Source organism: Tympanuchus pallidicinctus, unplaced genomic scaffold, assembly GCF_026119805.1.
Source record: "Tympanuchus pallidicinctus isolate F22 unplaced genomic scaffold, pur_lepc_1.0 scaffold17, whole genome shotgun sequence".
In the NCBI taxonomy this organism is placed as follows: domain Eukaryota; kingdom Metazoa; phylum Chordata; class Aves; order Galliformes; family Phasianidae; genus Tympanuchus; species Tympanuchus pallidicinctus.
This window is the reverse complement of record NW_026294690.1, coordinates 355,702-380,821: the sequence shown is the minus strand read 5'-3', so window position 1 is coordinate 380,821 and position 25,120 is coordinate 355,702. Positions and strand designations below refer to the sequence as shown.

The 25,120-nt window shown below is 42.4% G+C and overlaps 1 protein-coding gene across 2 annotated transcripts in view; it reads left to right on the top strand.

The window, feature by feature from the left end:
- Nucleotides 1-11,868, top strand: part of MAPKAPK3 (MAPK activated protein kinase 3) — a 42,318-nt gene extending 30,450 nt beyond the window's left edge. Inside the window, exons 5-11 of one of the 2 annotated variants that reach the window (XM_052678539.1) lie at nt 894-973; nt 1,831-1,957; nt 3,463-3,538; nt 3,703-3,827; nt 5,779-5,864; nt 8,548-8,628; nt 10,105-11,868. In XM_052678539.1, the coding sequence (XP_052534499.1) occupies nt 894-973; nt 1,831-1,957; nt 3,463-3,538; nt 3,703-3,827; nt 5,779-5,864; nt 8,548-8,628; nt 10,105-10,263 (734 nt within the window). In that variant the 3' untranslated portion in view covers nt 10,264-11,868. Of the gene's footprint in view, nt 1-893; nt 974-1,830; nt 1,958-3,462; nt 3,539-3,702; nt 3,828-5,778; nt 5,865-8,547; nt 8,629-9,144; nt 10,085-10,104 lie in introns of those variants that run through there. The other variant, XM_052678540.1, reaches the window with a different exon arrangement.
- Nucleotides 11,869-25,120: the final 13,252 nt, after the last annotated feature.

The window sequence follows — 25,120 nt, the reverse complement described above, 5'->3', positions numbered from 1 at the left end:
GGTTATTATTGCCTGAGATTGCATAATATCAATCAAAAGTGATGTGAAAAAGGCTTCCAGGTTACAGTACAATAATTTCTCTTTTCCCTCTCACGGTTGCAGCTGAGGTTCCTACCTGTGCAGAAAAGAGCAGCAAATTGAAGTGGCTATTTCTGTTTCCCTGTTAATGAAGATGTAATATAATGCTCATTTGCTATAAGGGGAATGTCACACCTTCCTGCTCCGAAACTCTCCGTGTGTAACTGAACTCATCCAGATCTTGAGTACTGCTCTTGCAAGGCAGCTCACCAGCCAGAAAATTTACCACTGGGATATATGTTAAATTTTCTAAACATCTTGTTTGGTAGTAGGAGGTTTGGGCTCTGCAGAGTAGAACTGCTGACTTCATTTCTTCCAAGGAAAACTTCTAAAGACAGTGAAAAAGATGTGACCTGTCCTCTAATTATTATATTGTTATGTTGCTCTATTTTTAGAAAATCTATTAGATCCTCCCATTACCCCTGAACTAGAAGCTGAAAGTTAAACTTCTGTCTAGGATAACCAAGGTCATGTCCTGAACTACCAGAGCTGCATCCTGGCTGGGAGTTGCTTGTGTACCTTCTCTGCTTTTCCAGTGAGAAAATTAAAGCACAAATTTCCAAGCTCAAGAAAAGCAGAATTCTCAACTGTTTGGTTGCTGTGCCTGCTTGGGAGGAGGGCTGAGCAGCCAGGGGATTGGGGTATGGTTGCCTGCAAAACCAAAACACAGCTGCTAGGGCTAATTTTAGATACTCTACTCTCGATGCTAGCCATGTATTCCAGCAAGCTGTTCGTAAGTCATAAGCATTCCCAAGCATGTCCCTGAGTTACAGTGGGAATGTTAATGTGACCTTTCCCTAAAATTGTATTTCTAGAGGCCTCTGAAATAATGAGAGACATTGGCACAGCCATCCAGTATCTGCATTCAATGAACATTGCCCATAGGGACGTCAAGGTGAGGTCTGGGAGGTGTGTGTTCGGGAGAAAAGAATGTAGGGTGGAAAAATAAATGGGTGGTGGTGGTTTAAATAGAACTGGGAGTACAAATAGATTATCTATGTGTTCCTGTTCCTCTGCCAGTGTGAGAGGGGATTTGTTCACAAGTAGATCACTTCTAGTCCAAGGTCAAAATGTTCATGTGTGCTAAGTGACTTAATCACAGCTCTCCAGTTGTGTAGAGGATGCAAGGGGATGCAGTCTGATGGTTAGCTGAAGAGGTACCAGCAACTTGGAACTCAGTTAATTAACAAGAAAATAACACTGCCTGAAGTAAACTTAGACTAGGTGCTGTATCATCATCTGCAGTCTTTATCGGTTATTATTTGTTTTCTGAACTGTACTTTCCTTGCAATAAAGGGTTTATGAAGTTTCTGTGGATGCTTCTGTGCATTTAGTTGGCAGGAGAATTGACGTTGTTTGGCGTTGCTGAGGGTTACACGTATGTGGTGGAGATGCTCCATAGGTAGGAACTGGAGAATGGCTTACCAGTTCAGACATGTGTACATACACATACTGTGGAGCTGTGTGCCACTGCCTGTCACCAGCACAGAAACTGAAGTGCATAGCCTCAAATGCTCCCTGAACACGCTCAGCGAACTAATGCCGTGTTGCGAGGGACGCTGATCCTTGCTGTGAGCAAAGGTGCTGGTGTGTTGGGAGGGAGCTTCCTGTGCGATATAGTGGGGTGTAAGGTAAAGAGGGGATCCAAATATTGGTGGTTATCAAGGCAAGCAGGAGTGTTTTGACTGCACAGCTTGTTGTTGGAGGCCTCTCTTCATTACCCCGCTTATCTTTCTCCTGGTGGTCTTTCAGCCTGAAAACTTGCTTTACACATCAAAAGAAAAGGATACTGTACTTAAACTCACAGACTTCGGCTTTGCCAAAGAAACCACTGTACAAAATGCACTGCAGACCCCCTGTTACACTCCTTATTATGTGGGTGAGTCATCCAAAATGCATTTATTCTGTGTTTCTCATTCCTCCTGTTACAGTGGGTCTGTGGGCTGTAGGAACGGGTGGCAGATCTCCTGTGGATGTAGTGCAAAAAGGGAGCCCACAGAATTAAAATAGTATCCAGCCCATCCCAAAACCTAGTCTGGGTCCAGTCCAGCCCTCTTCCTTTTCTTCCTTAGTAGGAAACAGCCTTAACAAGGGGTGCGAATGAGGATCAAGGAGAGAGAACATTTTACATCTGGTTACACTGAAGTAAATCTGATGTTTCCTCTGGATGATGCAATAATAGCCATAATTTGAACTTGGCTTCATAATTATTTGGGTGTTTCCTTGCAAAGCTTCCCATACCTTAACTAATGCAATAAGAAATCAGGGAGAGTACTCCATCAGTTGTAAGGCTTCTTAAAGATGGCAAATGGAGGAATTAATAATAAAAGATCAAAGTGACTTAGTCACAGCTGAATTTTTGCCTGCGTTTTGTCCAAAGCACTGCGTAATGAATGCCACATCAGGCTGTGCTCTGTGCACTCATTTCAGAGTATGTCCTTTTTGGTCTCTGAGTTAATAGTCATTCACCATATGGTACGACTGAGGCAGTCTGTGATTGGAATTTTTTTGGAGGAGAAAGGGCTTAATTTTTTGGAAGAGTTAGTTCCCTATGTGGACATGACCTCTTTTTTTTTGTAATGGAAGATGCTGGTACTCATTTGTTAGTAGAAACCTACCATAGCAGTAGTTTTCTTCCTGGTACTTTCTTCTTTGTTTTCTTTAACTGGGATAGGTGATAAAATGTTAAAGAATTTTCACATCCATGTTTTTCTGCCTTTATATTTGTATATAAACAGGCTGACATTTTCCTTCTCAACACCTTTTTTTTTTTTTTTTTTAAATAAACCAGTAGGATTGCTCATATGTTTAGAGAGTCATTTCTTACAAACCCAAGGCCACTATCAGTTCACCTGCCCAGGAGGTGTGGGGAGGAAAATGTCCCCCTGAATGCATTTCTGTAAAGTTTTGTTGCTTAGGGAAAGATGCAGTGCTCTGTAGTTGAAAAAGCCAGACATTCCACATAGGTACTGTTCAAAATCGTATCACAGCTAAGCAGGTCCTTTCTGTTCTGACTGCTGGAACATATGCTCAGGCCTCTTTCAGTGCTGTGTCTCCCTGTACACATCTAGCTGTACCTCCTTTTTGCTTTTTTGTAATCTTAGTACTCTCCTGAGCAGAGAGACAGTAAGGTGAAGAGTACAGGGCATTTTGCCAGTTCTGTTCCTCCTCTTTAAAGCTACAGAGACGTGCTTGGGAACTTGTCAATAGAAAATACCACACTGTTACTGCAGCGTGTGGCGTATGGGGGTTTTTGGTTCGATTTTACTTTTTTTTTAATGCCTCCTATATTTATTGTTGAATTATGCTGCTACTTATAAGTGGTGGAAACACGAAGAATTACGTGGTATTCTGTTAGTTTATGCTTTTTTCTCAATTCTCCAGCCCCAGAAGTCCTTGGTCCTGAAAAGTATGACAAATCATGTGACATGTGGTCTCTGGGTGTCATCACATACATTCTGTAAGTACTTGAAGAGTCTAGATTAACAGAAATAACGGATGTTATTAAATCTGCATTTACAAGTAGTCAGTCACTAGGATCACACTACCTTCAGAAGAGCATAAGCTTGCACTGGAGTTTAAGAGCTTTCTAGTCTATAAGGCTTCTTTTGTCCATTCTTACAGCCTGTGTGGGTTCCCTCCGTTCTACTCAAACACTGGACAAGCTATTTCGCCAGGGATGAAGAGAAGAATTCGAATGGGGCAGTATGGGTTTCCCAATCCAGAATGGGCTGAAGTGTCAGAAGAAGGTAAGAATGCTCAGTACCTCTGATGTGTGCGGTGTTGTGCAGTGGAGAAGTGTTCACACAGCACTTTTTCTAAAAACCTGATTTTAAGTTTTATTTCAAATTTTTTTAAATATTAGTATTTTTTTTGTAAGGTATTGTAAGAGAACTTGGAATTCAGATACTAGCCAGCAACAAAGCACTACAAAAAGTAAATGATGACTGAAAGCTTGTTTTCAAATCCAGCTAGTGCTAGTGAAAGCCTGAGTTAAACCCTCAGGAAACAAAAATATATAATCCTGAGAAAGGGGATTGTCAGGGTAGCTGTAACACAAGCTAAGTTGGAAGAAAGGCAAACTCTGTTCAGAACTCATTCAGTCTTTGCCCTCTTTGGTGATACAGCCAGCAAGGTCGGCAACTTTTTATGCTAGCTTTTTGTGACGTGGCAGCTTGCCAGCCTCCACTTAAATCAAGGTCAACAATTTATTTTGTATAAGTTATTGACCAAAACCTGCTGCTGCTCAGCTGTGACCTGAATGGGTTCAAACCGGTCCTGAAAGCGGATGGTTTTGATTCTGTTATTCTGACAGTGTCATAACCTGGAGGTCTCAACTGCCCATTTTAGAGAGAAGGGTCAACAATTTCTGAGCACATCTTCTTTCTAACAAGCCCATTATTCTACTGCTGTTAACATCTTGTCACACTTGCTGCTAAAGCACTAATAGTATATCCTGAAGAATACTGTGATTGTGGCATTGTTGTAACAACTCGTGACTGAGTGTGCAGTATCAACTACTGCATCTTGGTAGAGAAGATGTTTAATCTTTGGGTTTCTGGCTTACCATTTTGTCAGTATTGGATTTTGTTTGTATTACAGTAGTTACTGTAATGCTAGCAAAGCTTGTTCAGAAAACATTTGCTTGGAAAATAGTTTCCATATGCTTGCTTCAGTGAAGATAGATGTCCTCTGCCTTTGAACATATTAATGTTTGGCTAGCCTATAGGCATTCTTTTAGCCTGCTTCTTTTTGCCCTCCCCTGTATGGTCCTGTCATCATTTCGTTTTAGACCATTCCTGCAGTACGTTGTCTTTGGAGGCTACTTCTGAATTTCCCCCCAGCTTCCTGTAATCAGTGGGTTCTGCTCATGGTTTCCTCCTTTTTAAAACTTTTTAGATTTTAGCGTCCAGGTACTCTCTAATGTATATCATCTTTGTGGCCTCTGTCATTAAAGTCTCAAACTTCTATCTGTCACAGGCCTTTCAAAGCATAGTCATCTTTCGTTTAATGCTGATGAAAGAACATATTCAGAAGCTTTTCTAGGTTCTCCCAAGGAAGTTATGATTCTTTCTGAATAATGTCCCTTGGGTGCGGTGTTTCCTGTCCGTCCACATTACTGAATCTCTTGTTCAAACTCTTGTCATCTCATATCTCAGTTACAGAGTTAGTACCTCTTGCTTTGGCCAATGCCACGTTCACAGAAAGCTGATGTAAAGCCAGTTTATGTAACCCATTTCTTTGACTTTGTTGTTTTTTTTAGTGGCCTCTCAGTTGTCAGAGCAGTTTACTGTCTTTGTTTTCACAACTAGTTTTTGTCTTCTGTCACTTCTCAAAACGTCAGCTTATGCATTCGTTCAGCCCATAATGCTAGGCTTGTTGCCATATTTTAAACCAGCAGCTTTATGCTCCTCTATTTCTCTTTAAGTTCTTGATCTCATGACTGTTGGTCTTGTGAAGTAGATAGCATGCATGGAATCTCCAGTCCTTTGTCCTTCCTTCTTACCTTTTCGGTTTGAGATATTTCCATGTTCTGCCTCTTCAGGCATAATAACCTCCCACACTGTATATGGCTTCTTAACTTGGAAACATTGTTTTAAGTTCTGGAAAATTACCTTTCTTCATTCAGCAGGTCTTCTTGAGCTTTTTTTGGGACCACAGTAGTAGACTACAACACGCTATGTTGGTCCTGTTTTTCAGCCAAACAACTGATTCGCCACTTACTGAAGACAGACCCAACAGAGAGGATGACAATTTCTCAATTTATGAATCACCCTTGGATTAACGTGAGTTTCTTGTAGCTTTTTACAAGAGAGCAAGATGAATTCTTGCATGCAGAGCTTATGGTATAGCTCCACGTAGCACAGCAAGAGAAGGACGATTATTGCTCACAACTTAATTAACCTACTATACCCTTCACAGAAGGGCACCTGCCTGTAGAACCACAATTCTTCTTCGTGTTACCAGAGGACACACAGAGACACCCACAGTAGCATCCTTGGAAGCAGAAGCAAAATGCATCTACGTCTTCTGTGAGCAGGCAGTCACTGTTGGCTGCAGCACATACGCGCGTTACTCCCTCTAAAAAATATAAAAATAAACTGTACTTACCTCATCAGTGCAGGATTTAGAGAGAGCTATTATTAGTGGTCTTAGGCACCATTGTGCATAGCTGTGTTAGTGTGAGCAGAGTCTTATGCTTAGCGGGAATTCTCATCCTTGGCAGATCCTGGAAAATGCCTGGGGGAGGAGCAGGGTTTTCGGCTCAGTGCCCTGTAAGAGATGACCAGATAAGGTGCTACACGGAGCTATTAATGGTCTCAGTTCAGGTTTCAATCTGTAACCTGGTTGAGTTTATTTTTCTTTTTTTATCTGATTTTCTTTTTTTTCCTGCATGGTGGGAGATGGGTAGAAGTTCATTTTATTAATGCAGTAGTATTTCAAACAAGAGACAAGAATGCCATCTGTTAATCAGACTGAGTTTCAGAGTATCATGTCTGCTCCATAGGTATCACTCAAGATGATCAAAATAATAGCCTGTAGTTCTCATATTTGTGCCTAAAAGGAGAACCAGATTTATTTCTTACTGCCCAAAAAGTCATCAGCCAGGAACAGCTTGAACTGTAAATGCTTTTTCCTCCTATAGTCCTTTCGCTGTCTTTCCTGTTTCTCAGGAGGGAGGGACAGAAAAAAATCACAAGTTACAGTCAGCATTTCTGTAATGTTTGAATATCTCAAAGCACTTAGAATCTTATGGTAATGTAGCCACATAACACTCTGATGGAGCAGTTAGATGTCTTCATTTATAGTTGTGGGAGCTGAGAAATTGAGGTTACAGAGAGACTGTAAAACTGTAACAGAATCTAGGCAGTCTTACATGTTTGCTTGTTTGTTTGTTTTTAGCCAAATAAAAGTGTAATCACTGAGAATAAATACCTCCAGCTTAAGTGTTTGAAGGCTGAAGAAAAGGAGGTGTTCCAGAAGTCGGCAGGCGATAAACTTCACAGAATGAGAGCCTAATAGCTAAGGAAGCTGCCACCTACAGCAACACGTGTTACTTCAAATGTTCCTATAACCAGTTAATGAGGAGGAGATTAGAGACAAAGTCTATAGGCTGCAGCACCAACGAGCTGTGCTCGACTACCATTCCTGGAAGCACGCTCCAGGAGCAGCAGATTCTCATTTTTTCCACTGAACCTGTTTTTCCCATGCAGCAGAGGAAGGGAAAGACCAACAGAACTAATGTCTGTATTCTTCCTTTTCTGATACTAAATCTATATGGAGATGCCTCACAATCAGCAGTATAGTCTGTTTCCCCTCTTTACATTTTTGTTATTATTGCAACCTGTTAAAAATACGTGGCCTTTATTGTGGATGTTACTGTGGCTTATGAAAAAAAAACAGCTCAGATGGAGGATATAATCATCTAGCTTGCTGACAGCAGGTAGGAGGGTGCGTTCAGCACCTGTTCAGGAACACCACAAAGGCTGATCTGCTTCTTCTCCATCCCACCCGTGCTTGATAAACCCATGCCATTGCCAGCTGGAGTTCTTTTCCAGAGGACATGGGAGTCTGGAGTTCTGCTTCCCCTTCTGTACCTGCGGCAGAACTCGATACATTGAAGCTGTGGGCTGGTGGAGTACAAGCACTGCTTCCAGTGTGAGGCTCACTTTGCAGTGATAAATATAGTGATCTCCTCAGCCTTTGCTGACACACAGGATGCCACAGCAGTAGACAGCAAGTTTGCGTGGGAAAACATGTGGAAGATAGACAGTCAGAATGAAATTAGGGTTTGGTTTATGTCTGGCAAGGAATACTTCTTGCTGAATTTAACCAGGAAACTGTGCTTTAGAAATTGTACCTTATTCTAATTTAAAATATCTACCGATCTGCCATGTCAGGTGAACATAGATCTCAATTTTGTGTGGAAGAGCATCGCAAGCAATGCACTCATTTTCTTCTCTACTGTGCCAGAATAATGAATCAGTACTTACTCTGAAAGATAGTACAGCTTCTTCTTTTGGGCACATTTATGATCTGATGAACTGGTAATCTCTGTGAAAGTATCTGCAAGACAAAAAAATCTCCTACTACAAATCCTAGAAGATAAAGGTCAAGTTAAGCACTTCAGAACAATTAATGAACAGTGAAATTAAGTTGTTAAAAATGGGAAATGTGCATAAAAAATTATCCAACCCGGGTTTATTGGCTGAGCTGGAAGAGAACAGAGTGAAAGAAACTCAGCGTTGATTTCTGTCTCCCCATGTTCTGCAGTGATACTGCCACATGGAGACCACCTCACACAGGCTAGTTTTTATCTACTGGTTTGTGGAGTGATGGAAAGCATGAATAATGGGGGCACTGAAGGATGTTAGATCAAGTTTTATATCCTCGATACACATAGAAGAGCAGTCACTTCCAAAACTGCGTTTGCAGAACTCATTTTCTGGTGCTTTTTGCTTTTCTCAGAGATCGATGGCAGTGCCACCAACGCCCCTCCATACCGCACGGGTCCTACAAGAGGACAAGGACCACTGGGATGAAGTTAAAGTGAGTCAGATATTTCCTGAGGCCATTCAGATAAGAGACTGGATGGGCTCTTTTTGCTGTGGATGCTTATTTCCTTGGTGGTTATGGTAATTTTGATACAACCATGCTAAGCAACGGAAGCTTAAGAACAGTCCTAGTTAGAACAGTAGTGTATATGGTAACTGTTTAGAAAAGAAGAATGCTGTCTGAGCTTCGCCTGACAGCCTTACAGCTGTGCAAAATATCAACAAAGAAAATGCTTATGATCAAAGGTTTTAATGATGCTACCCGCTGAGCCGCTGCATGCAGCACAGAGGAGAAGGGACAGTTTGGAGTTCGTTATGGTGAAGTGAAGGATATGATGAAAATGGAGGGGGACAGGATGGGAGGCGGGGTTGGGCTGCGTTCTATTTTTCTACTCTGTTCTTGTGTTGTAAAACAACATTAAATAACCTCAGCCTTGTCTTGTTGTGGCAGTTTTAGTACCGAGGAGGAAAAAAAGAAAAAACATATCTGTCTTTCCCTTAATCTAACCAGGTGCATCACCTACTATTTGTACTGATGGCAGTTGAATGCTTCCTGCAGAGTGCAACAACAGGGCAGCCTAAAAGTTGTTTGCAAGCCTTAGCTCTTTCCTGCTGACCTTTATCAGGTGGCATACTTTTACAATTAACTTTCTGCACTTATAATACTTGGCATTTTGCTAATTGCATCGTTCCTTTAAGGTATTCTACTGATTGCTGGTTTTATTTAAATTATCAGTGTGTAGTCTCATCTGTTCAGCCGCATGATGACAAAATTTCATAGAATCTAGGCAACACGCACCTCCCTAGTCAGAGGGATCCAGCAGATATTTTCTCTTAAGCTTCTTCGCTTCCTTGAGAACTTATGTTTGTACTCTGTACAGGTGCCAGAGATCACTAGCATTCCTGTAATATTTAATCTTTTTTCCTTTTCTGAACTAAATGCATAGGCATTCACTGACAGGCTGTGAGCAAAAATCTGTTTTATTAAAAAGTTTAAGATTTGCCAGCACTTAAATGCTATTTCAAGCTAAGGCACATGAATTTGAAGTGCATACTTTTAAGTAACTTTGTGTGGACTCTTTATTCTGGTGTGGACTCTTTATTCTGGTTCCTTTAGTAACGGAGCAAGGAGAGCAGCGCACTGACTGTTATAAGAAGCCTGGATTTAGCAGCTGCTGAAGGCCTGGAGCCAGGCAGTAAGTTATGCTGGGCATGGTGATGTGGTGGAAATCAGGCCAGCAGAGCGTAGTCCTGTGTACCCACATGTGAAACACTGAATATTTCCTCCTGAATGAGTCCATGAGTAGAACGAAGCCTTCAGTCATAGCCCAGAGCAGCAGAAAGGGTTTGGTTGTTCCTGGCTGTGGCACAACAGAGTTCGTTCTGTACATTCATTACCTAGCAATGGCATACAGAGGCTGTGCTCTCTCTGACTCAGCGTGTTCAAGAGATTTAATTTTTTTGTTTCCAGGAGGAGATGACCAGTGCTTTGGCTACCATGAGGGTGGACTACGATCAGGTGAAAATTAAAGACTTGAAAACATCCAACAACCGCCTCCTGAACAAACGCCGCAAGAAGCAGAAGCAGTCCGGCGCCTCTTCTGCAGCCCCAGGGTGCAATAACCAATGAGGAGAGAAGCCAGGGACCTGTGGGTGGAGGGTAAATGTGTTAAAAAGAGCAATCTAAAATGAACGAGTACGATCAGCTGAGGTGACTGAGTGCAGTCACAGAGACTGCAAAGAATCTGTCCTGCAAAGAGGGAGCAGGAGGAAGAGAACATTTTTTTTTATCTTGAATCAGGGCTTTGCTTATAAAGGCTACTTTATATGATAAGATTCTGTTTGCGTATTGCTAGGGAAAGTATAACAGTACCAGAAATATTACGGGGTTCTGTTTTGGCTTTAACTGTGTTGGGTGAGTGAACAGGAGACAGTCTCAGCATGCTAGTGTGCTGAGGCTTTCATAGCCATCTATGAGAGTAACTTCTGCTGCCATTTTAAAACTGGGGAATAGAAAAAATGCCAAGTGTTCTGCCAAGTGTTGTAGGAGTTCAAAAAAGTTTCAGTAGTACTGAAAAAGGAGAAAAATGCCAATGCTTTTTGTACGAGTAGCACAGGTGCAGTTCTACTTTGGATGTATGTGGACAGCATTTTGTGCCTGAATAGATAAGAATAGTCAGTGTTTCCAAACGTATCTCCTATCGCTCCAGAATATCATCTGAGCAGTGAGCACTTATTCCTGTTGTAGGAAGAAAAAAGCATCCATACATTTCCATTTTCACAGAGTCTTCACGTAGTCTTACGTAATGAATTGGGTTTGTTGTGGTTTCTCCTCTAATTACGCACTCACTTTATAAATGTAACCATTTTGTTGCATCTATACCACTGTCAGATTCGTCTCTTGTGATATTTTTAATTTAAACAGTACTTCACATCAAGAGTTTTAATCAGTATTGAATTAGTCACAAGTGTACTGCTGAGCATCTTATGGCTCCTTATGGATCTGCAGTGTCCAGGGTGCAGCTGGACACACAACTATGTATGGGAGGTTGGTCTGGAAGAGAACAGTGGAATTCAGGAGGAAATGGCACCTTCTGCGAGTGGCCTCCAGTGTCTGCCAGCATCCCTTCTGCAGTGCCCTGCAGATCCCTGCCTGACATGTGCTATCCTTCCAGTTCTGATGTGCTGGGATTACTTGCTATTGGGAGCAAAGAGGGAGAGGTTGCTGCTTTATTTCTGTTGTTTTGGCAGTGTTTCTGGATCCAAAGATTTCTGTCACCTGTGGGAAGCCACCTTTAAGGATATGCACTCTTTTCTTTTTTTACTATTCTAATTCTTGTTCTGTCGTATCCTAGCCTTGGTAATTTGTTTTACTTCATGATCAAAATATTTTCTCTTGCTATATGATGTAGGTTTTTTTTAGTTGAGGTAAAGCAAATGTTTGTAAAATATTATCAGAGTCTAGAATGAAAATTATACACTTCCAGTGGTGCGGGCAAAAGCTGCTTTGTGGTTGGCACACACAGAGCTGTTGTGTTAACAGCCTGAGAAGGAGGTTAAAAGAGAAGGAAAGCAGGGCTGGGGGGCTGAGGTTCAGATCTGACTGCAGCACGGCTTTGTTGCGCCCGGCAGAGACCTGCAGGCTTCCGACCCTCCTGGAGGGACGAGGCCTCCGTCCTTCTGTGTCGAGCTAGGGTTTTATAAATGGATTTTAATAAACCACGTTCCAACACTGTCTTGTTATCCCTGCTTTTGTTCGTGTCGCAGTTCGTGTCCCCCTGCGAGATCTGCGTGGAACCAACCCGCCTTCACGCAGCTGCGGCCTCCTGCTCCGCAGCGCCCCCTGCTGCCCCCAGCTGCCTCCCCCCCCACCAACTCCTCTCTGCCAGGCGCTGCGGGCTCCCCTCCCAGCTCCGCCGTCGCGCCCGCCCGTGTGTGCCGCCGATGTTTCTGGCTCGCCGTCCCATCTGCTCCATTCCTAAAGCCGTCTAGCTGCGTTCACGCACGTTTTAAAGGGCCCTGGCGTGCTCGAGGCGGTGGCCGGCTCTCTACCCGCAGTCATAAGGCACGATGGTCGTTAGAGCCTCCAGCGTGGGGCCTCAATTAGTGGCCCGCTTTTAGAAGGGACGGGCTGTTATCAAACCCATCGTGCATTTGTGCATTCATTAGCCGTGTCGAGGAAGTAAAGAGCTGGGCAGGGGGAGCAGAAAGAAATGGTCGATGGAGAAGGCCTCCAGGAAAGCAGATTAAAAGGTCTATTTATTTCCTGCACGGCAGAAGCTGGAGAAGGGCCGTGCCCGGTTCCCCGCCCCCATTCCTTTCCATAGCCCTGGGCTGCCGCCGCCTCCCGCGCTCTCCGCGCAGCGCTCCTTCCTGCGCCTTCCTTCCCGCACCAGCAGCTGCGCACGGAGCGCGGATGAAATCATTCCGCTTCCACTTCTCGCACTGCTCGCTTTTTGGCCGCACGTGCCGTATGACGGGCCTTGCTTGACACGGTGCAGTTATTAACTAGCATTAGTGGTAAGCTCTTGGCCTGCTTTTGTGTTATCTACTTGCTCGAGCCCAGGATGCGGTCCTGGGATCGCTTTTCTCTCTTAACACTTCAGTGCCTGCGGTCTGGAGCCCAATTATGTAACCGCTTCTGACGTGAGGAGTAACGAGGGTGCTGCAGACTCGATTCGATCTAATTTCCCGTCCTCTTTTCAATTCAGGCTTTGGTCTGCGTTTAGACAAAGGCGCTTTTGAGAACGAGGGAGATTTGGTGAGGAGGATGGGACGAAAGCCTTTAAATACTTGCATGTAGCCGTAAGCAGGCGGTAAGGCTTTAGACCTGTGTGAGATGTAGGGGGGGGTGCAGATCCGTGCCCGGCTGCTCTGAGGTATTCGCATGCCCAGCCTGAGGATGAAGCCAGCCTTGGGAAGTTCACTGCACTGAGCAGAGAACGGAGCCTGAAACGCAGCTCCTTCACCCTCAGCTCACAAGGAGGTGGGCTTGGGTGTGCGTGCTCTGAACCTCGAAGGAAAGAATTCTCTTGAAAGTTCTTGCAGGCCGACGAGTGAGTTGACCTCAGGTGTATGCTTGAACACTTCTCATGCCTGAAAATTGAGGCTGGAGCAATCCTAGGTAATAATGTTTGCTGAAGAAACATCTCCCTGAAATCTTTGCAGTGGGTATGAAACATCTTTTGAGTATTACATACAGCTTTACAATGGGAATTATTTTGCTCTGGTTAGGTGAATTTAATGGGGTAAAAAATGGAGTAGATAGGGGAGTTTTGAGTAAGATGGGAAATGTCTACTGTAGCATTATATTGCAACTGATATTTTTGCTGCAGGTGCTACCTGTGTACTGACACGGCAGAGTAGATGCAACTTCTTCATTAGAGCCTGCTTTTCCACTGGAGGAGGAGGAGGTTTCTGCGCTCTGGGGAAATGTGGAAGCTCAGCAAGGATAACCCGTGACTGCAGATGAATACCAGTGTTGATAAATCTGTAAGCAAGCCCTGGCATTAACGTTATTTCAAAATTCCCTGCCTGATGAGATTGCCAGATGCCAAGATCTCATAGGTCTGCTCTCACTGCATAAAGACACGGAGGCGTTGCTGTCAGTGGGTTTCTCCATATTGCTGGAGACTGCGGAGAAGCAATTGCTGAAGTGTGCTGCAGCATTTTTAGCTTCTTAGAGTCAAAAGAAAAAAAATGCGCTTTTCAAATAGCTGGAAGTGACGTAAAGGGCCAGACTATCTTTTGTCTGAAGAAGGGTTATTCCTGATGGTACCCAGCGGGTGTCTTGAATGCTTCAATTCAACTTCTGAGTCTGATAATAACTGTATTTTAGCTGTGTGAGTTTGCAGACCCCAAATTAGTAGTGAAGTCTCTGCTGCTTTGGCAGCATGTTGTTTTCCTCCGCATCCACTGGTACATATTTATTTGGTCCATGGTTGCACGCCCTTCACTGTTCTTGATCCCAAGACTGCACTGAAACTGAATAATTCAAAAAAAGGTTTTCCTAATTTTCGTAATTTTCTTCGATTTTAAGCCTCAAAGCTTCGGAATTTTACTGCATTTGAAATAATTACTGGTATTGCTAGTGCTGCAACTGCTTCTTATCACACCTTCTGTTTATAGGGAGCGTGCTTCTTTTGGGGGATGTGTATTTTTGCATTCTTCATCTTAGGAATTCTGTTGTGGTTTTGCAATGGAATGACATGGATGTTTTGCCTAAGATTGTTCACTTGAAACTTCCAGGCTAATCTGTCTGGGAAACATGGAAGATATTCTCAAGAGATACTCATTGCTTAGCTACTGAAACACCTGCTAAAGCTGAGCTCTTTAAAAAAAACTGAAAATTATTTAAATGCGAGAAAGAGTGGGTTGATCTGGAAAAGAAACTTCTCAAAAGACTAAAATTAGAATAGAATATGTTAGAAGAAAAATTCTGGTGGAGGAGGAAGACCAAGGTTTTTGAAATAAAAGTGCTGCTGCTTGAGTAATGATCAAGGAAATTCTGATTGGGATATTGGCAGCTGCTCCAACCCAGAGTTCTGACTTCAGAAACAATTATGTTTCCCTAAAGGTAGATATACAATAAAGATTCAGTTTTTCTGAGATAGTCCAAAGCAAGACTCAGCTTGATGTTTATAAATGAGACTTTGGGGCAAATCCTGTTACTGAACCAAACAAACAGCTCTTTTTTTAGAGTGACTGATAACTGAAGAAATATGCTTCAGATTTGAAATACGCCTTGCAGATGAAGTTCAGCTCTCCCAAAGTTGCATGAATGAGCATCCTTTCTGCTTGCAGAACTCTTGTCAAAGTGAGGTAAGCTTTCCTCTTTTTGCTTTTAGAGACTTTATCTTCCCATCTTTTAGTTCATCACTGTATGTTTGACTTTGGTCTTGAGTAAAAAACCTAAATAATTGGCTCAAGACTTGCATATTCCATGATGCAGTGCTTTTTATCTTGTTTTTTTTTTTTTTTTGGTCTCAGTTACAGTTCTACCACCCCTTTTCTTCTAAACTTTTTGTAGTACTGTTAAATATTGGAAGCTTTTCAAGGAATCCCACTTCCTGGCAGGAGATAAGGATCTCCATTGTGTGTAAAATGGCAAGGAGCAAAGTCCCAAGCAGTGTATAATAGGAGGAAAAATGTCCCTCTCTGTGGGGATAAAAGAAGACCTCAACAAAGAAATTAGCTCAACTAGAAGTACCTTTTCTTTCAGTTTGAGAAGGGGCTGTGTCTACACTCTCTAATATTTTTGGGTGGGTGAGAGGTAACCCAAAAGGATGCTGGTCTTCTTTCAGTTCTTTCAGAGCTATAGAGCTTCCCTCCTTGATAGTGTGGCATGCAGCTCTGCCATGTTCCCCTTGCTGGGTTCTTCAGAGGTTGCTGTGTTTCCCCCATCATGGTGCTGAGATGAATGTGGGCTGTAAGTAGTGCCATCAGCCCTTTCAGCTGCTGCCCAGGGTGCTTTAACCTCAGCTTTATTCAGAATAAACATTGCAGTTTCATAGAAAATTCTGTTCCCATTTCCCACAGTATTTAAACTTTTTTCAATCAGCTCTGCTAAGTACCTTTCCAGTGCTGGGTCACAGCACTGCTGTTCTTAAATGTTTTGGAGTTGGTTGTTTATTAGCTTGCTGAGAAGTAGCCTCTTAAATACTTTCATTTCTTCCTCTCGACTTTTGCATCTTTGTGTGGAATACTTCACCACAAAGAGTAAAATGGGATGGACTAGTTCTCTTCCTTTTAAATCCCTTGATTTCATTAGTCTTAGTTTTGTTGGATATATTTTACACTGCTATGAAGCAATGGGTGCTTCCTTTAGAGAGACTGGACTGCAGTATTTCTGGTTCTTCTCTAAACATTAAAAAAAAAAATAGTCTTATAGAGCATTTTGCTATAAGATATTTAAAATCTGAGGAGTAGGAAGGAATTGAATTTCCTGATTTAACATGACTCAGCCAGGGCTGCCTCCTTCTTTCGTAACAGCTTCTCTGCATCTAGCTCTAACCTTGGCTGGCACTACATAGAGCTATCAGATGTTTTCTCAATTAACTTGTCATTCTCACACGCAGCCAGTTTCTGAGCTTTTCCTTGGGGATCCTGGAGCAATTACCTGGTTAGCAATCATTAACTCCAAGACTGCACCACTCGGTGCCATAAGGCATCCCACACTGTCACTCAAGGCTTCCTTCATCTCAAATTGTGGCAATTCTGTGCCTGACTGACAGGACCTCAGTAATAATAAGATAATAGTTTGTTGATATTATTTGTTTTGATAGCATATCTAGTCACACACACAACAGACCAAACATTCTTCCCGTAACTTCAGACTAAATAGAGAGTTGTTTCCTTTCTCTACCACTCCTAGGTGTTGGTGGTTGTCTGTACTGTGCGAGTTAATGCAGAAGCATTTTTTAAAGCCCCGAACTCTTCTTTGTAGGATTCCTGAAATGGTATTGCTTCTCCTTGGGCTAAATCTCGTTCTCAACATTGGAGAATTATTTCCATGAAAAATAAAAAATAAAGGTGATATTTTGGAGGTAGGTATTACTGAATAAGTTGAAGTAATAATGTGGAAGTAATAATTCTAGTTAGTCCTGTCCAGGCAACTAAAGACTAAAGTTTTCAAGCTTTCTTTATTAGAATCATCAAGTGCATATGTGAAAGAAGAAATTTATATTAATTTCTATTAGTCTCAAATAGTGATTTTTTTTAAGACCTACTTGTCGTCTGCTTATGTGTCGATGATTTCTGTGTCAAGGCTGATTTTGTGTGCTTACATCTCTGAAGGGATATGTTAAGTGCATGTGAACGTATTTCAAATATTATGGCCCAAGTGCTTTCAATTTAGAAGCAGAAATCAAATATATTTGTTTACAAATGTAGTGAGATACTGTGGTGCAGAGCTCCCAAAAATTCAGTCAGAAATTTCATTGTTGGGTTCACCTTTGGTTTCTTTTCCACCATGAGGAAGTAAGGATCTCACTGCTAATGAATGCAGCATGGTTGCACATCTTTGTCACTTCTTTCCCATCTGCCACTGGACACACAAGAATATTCTGTGTATTCTACGCAAGTAAATGCAGCATAAGAGGACAGTTTTGTTCAGTGCTTATTCTTCAGTTCTGTGGGAAACTTCAGTTTTATGAGAAGCTGTTTGGAGAATCACATCCTGTTGTCCTCTCTCTGGGAGCAGCCCTAGTCCTACTCAAGGACAGGTTTATCAGTTCTACCAGGCTTGGAGTCAGGCTTGCCATCTTACGAAGTCCTGAGCAGCCCAGGAGGCGTGGGCCAATGTGCAGCATCAGAGACCAATGATGTCCCATCATTCTGTCCATCCTGGACAGTGTGGATAACATGGTCTCATCTAGAAGGACACAGGGATGTACACAGCAGCTTCTGCAAGTGTTTGTGCATGTTTTGGGCAGTTGTGTGACAACTGGAAGGGATAAAATGTCACATGTGACCAAAATTGTATATATACCACTTCTGTGATGGAGATTGTTACAAACTTCTTCCCATTATGCCATGGGAGCAGGAAGAGAAATCATAAGGGAATGCCCAAATGTGGAATTGAGTTTTCTGCTGGACTGCATGTTCAGCTCAGGAATTGAATGTCAGCCCTCCTTTATATAGAAATTAATGGATTCTCTTTGAAAGGAGATCAGAGAAGAGTGTGTTCAAATTTGGGCTGAGGTGCAGAAATATAAGCGTTATACTAAATTTCAAAATCTCAGCGTATGTAACAAAGAGAGAAGAGCACGTAAAGCTGACGTGCAATCTTGGCATCATGCTTCAGCTTGGAAATTGTTCACAATAACCTGGATGTTATTTAAAATGCTTTCTGTAGGCACTAAATACTATTTTATGAAGAAACAGTGCCATATTTCTGCCCTTGAAAGTTGACAGGAGCTTATTAAACACCATAAGGTGTTTCAAATAATAGTGCTAAGGTGCAACCTTTCTGTGCTTCCATGGGAGGCAGGGAATGTGACTCTGGGAGCAGTAGGGATGAAGCAGGAGCTGTGCCAAACATCAGTTCATCCGTATCTGTTTCTGCAGTAGTGTCAGACTGTTGGACTGCAAGGGAGAGTAAAAGCCAGGCTTCCAGAATGGCAGAAGTTAGACCTTGAATTCCTATAGTTCCTGCACTGGAGGGCAAAACTGAGGCCACAGTAATTTGTTTCTCATTTAGTCCTTCATCTTCTATCTTTATTCTTGTCACCAGAGATAGGATCCCTCTGACAGCTGTAAAATTTATAAAGGAAGAGTAGGACGTTTCAGACACTCGCCTGCCTTTATGTGTGATAGATGAAGAGCCCTGCATGTGCAGGGAGTGAGCTGCACGACTCGGATTCAGAGTTCCAGCGCAGCGTGAGGAGCAGCCCAGCCCCGCACTGCGGCAGATGGGCTCCTGTGTAGGGCAGGACAAGCGCCTGGTGTTTCTCATGTTGCTTTTCTAAGCACTTTTAATAGGGAAGATGTGGTCGCGTTAAGGACTCCCGTGCTGTCCTTTCTGATGTTGGGCCTGTACCCCCTTCCCGCTGTTTTCCTGGACTTTCTCATCTTTACACTGTTATTGGGAGCAAACATTTTCAGCTTATCTTCTCACTATGTACTGTAATTACTGGCAGACCCGGGCAGGGCTACTGACAAAGAGGAGATAATGTCCCTTTGAACATCCCCAATTAGGATAATTCTGTTTTTTTAGCTGTTCATTCATTAGCAGAGAAGTAAACAGTGCAGACAGAAGGCTGTGAAGCAGGGTGTTTATTCACTTGTTTTCTAGCCTTCTCTCCAGATTAATGAAATGACTCACAGACAGTAATAGCATGCTTGGGAAGAGAAAAAACAACAAAACAGAACTGGAGGTGGGACATATGAGGCCACAGCTTGGTCAGACACCCTCATCTCACCATACCTGCATGTAGGACTTGATTCTCTTTACTAAATGTAGATGATGGATCAGCTGTAAAGACAGTCAACACCCCCGGGGCAACAGAATCAAATTGGCACCTAATAAGTGCAGGTTGGTTCAGGTGTGTGTGGAAGGAAACAGTTGCTGGTGAGAATGTAAGACCAAGCAATTGCTTATGAGTGACTCTGTGCAAAATTACCAGTAAGTGTTTTCCCACCTACCCTGGCTCTTTGACAAAGAGGGCACAGGCTGCACCTCGCTCAGGTGGGTAACACCTGGGATTGCTTAGCTCTGCATGCTGCCCAAGGTACTCTGCAATTTCTGAAATGCCAGTGACGCGCATTGCCGGTCCCGTGAAAAGGAGGATGTGGAATAGTGAGAGTGCTCTGGTTTCAAAGGTGCTCAAGGGAGTGTTGACCTTTTAGAGTCTGAAACAGAAATACTTGGGAAGGTTACATGAATTTTGAGCAGAGAAGGAAACTGAGAACACAGTGAGATATCACACATGTGATTTCAATGGTGGACAATCATTCCTCTCTAGATCAAACACAGGTGTTTGTACCTAAAAGTGAGGATAATTAATCAGATAAATGGAGATAGAGGGCAAGTGTGCAGAGGGAACTGATGGAAACAAAAAGCAGTGGAATGAAAATGAACTCAGAAGAGGTGAGTTTTTCCCTTATTTCAGAAATGGTAAACTCTGGCAATGGAAGTTTTCTTTGTCAGTCTGAATTTTTTAAAGCCTTATAAACGTTAATCAAAGCAGTAACATTTAAAGTGTTTTTGAATAGCAAATTGTTTATTTAATAGAAATAAATTGGTTCAATGCTGGCCCTTTAAACAATGGGACATGAAGCCCCCTCACAAGCTTTTGAATTCCAGCAAATGACTAAAGTATTGTACTTGAAAAAGTAGCTTCTATAATAAGGGAGTAAGAGGGAAAAATATTAAACGTGCTCAACTGGAAAAAATAAAAGGAAATGTAGGGCAAGGGCAAAACCAGTTTTCCCCTGACATGTTTGTAAAACAAACACAGCAGTATTTAGGTCAGTGCAGGAGGCAAAAAATATAGTTTGAAAACCAAAGTCAAACTGAGCAGTTAGGATTCATATCCAAGCAGACAGACTAAGGTCAATCCTCCCGTTTCTCTGTACAACAGAGTGATGTCACCTACTTTGCCAAGGAGCAAGAGGGTGGCTGACAGCCCCAAAGACCATCAGAAATGGAAATTCATTCACTGCTTTTGCAAAGAGAAGCAGCTGATACAGCTTACTGTTTTGAGATAGGAGGGAAGTGCTCTTTTGTTCCCTGTTTACTTTGCAGTTCCTACACAGAGCTGTGAAGGAGCCTGTTGCTGCATTAAGGGTTTTCAAGTCTGCACTTGCTCTCTTCTCAGGGCACTACTGAATTATTTTCCTCTGCACATAGTTTTGTGGTTCCCTGGAGCTGGGAGGGATGAGCAAACAGTGAAGGCCTGAAGAGCAGTGACTAAAGGGCTGCCCTTAACGATTGAAAAGAAAACTTTGGAAGAATGATTTGGAATGATTATGAGGAAACAAGAAGGCAAGAAACTTCAGGGATCCACAAAACGGGGTATTAGAGCTTTGCATCATCTGAGCCCGTAATACTGCTGAGCTGATCAGCTGTGGTTAGACTACGAAGACGAACGTGAAGCCCACTTTTGTTCTTGTAGTTCATCCTCCTCCTGACCAAGCTGACTGGGAAATGCTAACTGTACTGATGTGAAAATGATACAGCCGAAGGATCTCTAGCAGTAACAGCCTGAATTATTACCCAAGCCTGCTCAGAGTAAGAGCAAGAAGAAACACAAAGGTGCGTGGGTTGGGCCCTCTTGGGCCAGTGGGTCACATACGGTGCCGCGAGGTGCGGCCCTCCAGCCGGACTCAGTGCTCCAAGCTTGGCCAGTCAGCCAGCTCTCCATCTGCCTCGTTGACCACTCATCTGTCCCACATGTCCTAAGCTGCTTTAGAAGGTTGTTGTGAGAGACGGCCTTGATTTAATCAGTTCTCCACAATGTGAAAGTTGAAGAACATCTTTCCTGTATTAAAAATATTAAGAACTTAATCCATGAGAATTTAGTACTTGTGAAAGAAACATCTTCTTCCATGTGCGGCATCCTTAAACAGCCATTCTTGATATCAGATAACAATCTGAACTCCATGCACAACCTTGGCATCTGCAGTCATGACATCACTGAGGTAGGAACTGCATCATGAGTTCCTTACATGGGCATTTAAACCTAACTTGCAAGTGTCCCAGACCCACAATTCCTACAGTTATGACCCAGTTGCGTTTTGCACTGCAGAGAGTACACATGTATTCCAAATAATGGGTTTCCCTTTCTCATAGGTAAACCTTTACAGTGAATTTGCAGACCAGTTCTGTTTAAAACTAAGTTGTATGAAAAGCCTTTAGATTAGCATTTTCATGTTCACTTTATTATCTGGTAATAGTATATTACCAGATAACAACAAATAACTAAACCAACAAACCAAAAACCAACAAATAACTAAATACATACAGAACCCCCAAAGTCTGTGAATGTTGATGCGTTATTTTTGTTTCCCTTGGCCAAGGAGAAGTTGTAAATTTCTTCTTGCCAATCCAGTAAAATAATAATGCAAATGTTTAAAGCAGTTGTAAATCATTAATTTGACAGGAACCCACCTAACAATCAAAACAAGTTCATGAAAAAAATGACTTTCATAGAGAAATCTGTTGCCTATCTCTCATCATACATGGTATCTACCCTAATCCAAGGTGAATTTCTTTTCATCCTGTAGTGATTCAAAAACTGAGTCATCTTTCATCTGCTTAGTAAGGATAAAAATGTGCCCAGAATACTCCAGGGCTGTGTTCCACGGGGCCCCTTTGTGCTTTCTATAATATACCCATAGTTCACCATGGGGGTTCTTATGTGGTTTCATTTATTTGTGAAGCCTTCTTATTTTTAGAATGAGCTCATGCTCTGCTGCAGGGTCCAAGGTTTCATGGCTATGTAGATGGAACTATAATGCTGCCATAAATCTGTCTTAAAAGAAAGAGACTGCGGAAGTAGGACGAGGTAGAATCTTCAGATGTTAGAAGAAAAAAAAAAATCAAGAAAGGGGATTTGAGTTAATCTGAAACTGGCTGGTGGACTGTTTGCAAAGGTACCATAGCGATTTTTGTTCAGAAGGTAGTGTTTGTTTGTAAAAGATTGCCGTGGTGTGCTCCAGAAACAAAATGAGTCAGAGTTCCGATGAACGTAGGCTTAGGAACATGACAGCAGCACAGGGTTGTCTATGGAAAGCTGTGCAGAGCAGCTGCTGGCAGGGAGAGCATGGCATCGACATGGCAAACCCAGGCGTCATCTGTGGCCCTTCAGAGCAGCACACTCAGAACCAGAGAGTGACTGTGTATGTGTGATGTGTATATAGATGTGTACGCACACGTTTTTCCCCTGCTGATGGACTAGACAAACACTTGTACAAGGTGGAGGGAGACCAATAGCACTCGCATTGCTGTTGGAATGATGCTGCCAGGCACGCTGTCAGCACTTAGGACTCACTCTTATTTGCAAGGACAAAATCCTGTATTGTCTGCTGCTCACTTGCTTTTCATTCATACATAATGCATTGATGCATTCTGGAGAGGTGTTGTATTCAAGCTCAGTAACGTTACTTTTGTGTTATTTCATTTATTGTGCTTTTTCTTTTCATTTTGCTTTTATGCTTCACTTGATGTTGTGCTAAAATTACTGATGAAAGTTATATTTCAAAGAGTTCTTATGGAACCGTTGGAAACATCCGAGTCTGCCATGCTGCTGTCATTGGTTCTGGTGAGAATGGCTTTTCTTCCCTAGCCTGCAGACAGCTAGAGTTCTATTTTGCAGGCAGTGCTGTGGTGATCAGCTGAGTATAACACGTTCTAGGACCTCTGGGATGTCATGTATGTGATGCTGGAGACATCTGAAGGAAGTGTTTATAATATAATATAAATAAGTATTTATATAGGAGGGGGAATGGCTCTTTGTGAGGGTGGATGGTGATAGGACAAGGGGGAATGGCTTTCAACTGAGACAGGGAAGGTTTAGGTTGGATATGAGGAGGAATTTTTTCACCCGGAGGGTGGTGAGGCACTGGAACAGGTTGCCCAAGGAGGCTGTGGATGCCCCATCCCTGCAGGCATTCAAGGCCAGGCTGGATGTGGCTCTGGGCAGCCTGGGCTGCTGATTGGTGACCTGCACACAGCAGGGGGTTGGAACTGGATGAGCACTGTGGGCCTTTTCAACCCAGGCCATTCTATGATTCTATGCCTGAGAAGTACAGTTTCTGTTGCCAACAGGTGCATGGGCTTGGACGATGGTCAATATATATTTTGCTTATTTTTCATAAAATTTAGTTGTTTTTTTCTTGTAATATGGGCAGTACTGTTTCTTTCAACACCTCTGAGATTTTAACTTCCTCTGATATTGTGAAGAAGAATATTTGCTGTTTTCCTTTTCACTTTATTTTAAATTGTGTTCCTTAGGAATTTAGGAGTGTTAAAAATTAAAATTTGAACATAAGAAATTCCATACAAACATGTGGATGAACTTCTTTACTCTCAGAGTGGTGGAGCACTGGCACAGGCTGCCCAGAGAGCTGGCGGACTCTGCTTCTGTGGAGGTATTCAAGACCCGTCTGGACACTGAGCTGTGTGACCAATTGTAGGGAACTGCTTTAGCAGGGGTTGGACTCTGTGATCTTTTCAGGTCCCATCTTGGCAGGTGCTAAATCGACAGCCCCATTAAACGAGCTTTGTGTTCAGCATTATGCAAAAGAAGGTGGCTTTAGGCAGATAGCTTCATCTGAAGCCCCGGTTGCTGAGAATTCAGCAGGCCTTGTTCTTTTAGCTTAATTCTCTCTCTAAACGAATTAAATTCTCTTTGAATAAATGTGTGTAGGAACAGTTCTGCTTGAAATTTGCACGATATTTTCATCTGATTTAATTTGCTAGGTAGACAACCAATAATTTCACCCTTATCTTGAATAATTCTATATGCGAATAACAGCAAAGGGTGAAAAAAATAAGATGACTGCTCTTATTTGTGGGGGGAAAATAATCGTTATACAGCATTCCAGCACCTATCTGTTAGCTTTCTATGTATTCCTCATCAATGGGGTGAAAAGCAAATGATGATGGTTCTTTCTCTGCTCTCCTTTCAGTGATTGTTTAGTACAAGCAAAGACTATTGTCTGAAAGATTCAGCCCAGCGGTGATCCCTTCCTGTTAACGTGCTCTTCTTGAAAATAAATTTGGATTGGGAAAATTCTGTTTTATCATGAATAATAAAGATCCAAATGTTGCAAATAGATTACTTCCAAACCTCTTCTCGTCCTTTCTTTTAAACACTTATGGCTGGGAGGATTTAACTGTTACATTTTTCTGAATCTATTATAGTTGGCTTTTCTTTTATTGCTGCACCACAGCTCCAATCATTTGGAAATCTTTTCCGCATTATTCTAATTATTCTTTTAAATTTCTCTCCTCTTGCTCTTTTCCATCCTACTTCAGCATATCTCAACCTCATCTTTATTAATAAGAACTTCGGAGTATTTGGAGGAACAGTGAGTTGTTCATGCGGTTTCTATTAGGTGAGTTGTACACCAACTAGGAAAATGAAATTAGAAGAACTAAACAATTTGCCTCGGGGAGGTTTGGTTTGTGATGCAGGTTTAAAAACCTATTGCTAACCTTCCATTTTGTGGATCAGATGGCCTTGGTCTGCTTTCTCATCTTTATGATTCTGACCTGTATTCCTTTCCCTTTCCTGCCTCCATAAATCCCCCCGCATTCATTCAGGCAGCACCTCTGCCCAGGTTGCTGCCAGATGGCTTTAGGCACCAAGCTGGTCCTGGACGTGCTGATTTAGCACAGAAAGTGGAGTGTTTGTGGCAGAGACAATATTCTGTGAGGACCACTGGAAAATATACTGGAGCTGGGCATGGCCACAGCTCTTTACCAGCTGACATACCTTTCCAGAAGCTTCGCTTAATGAGGACGTTACTCTGAACTGGGG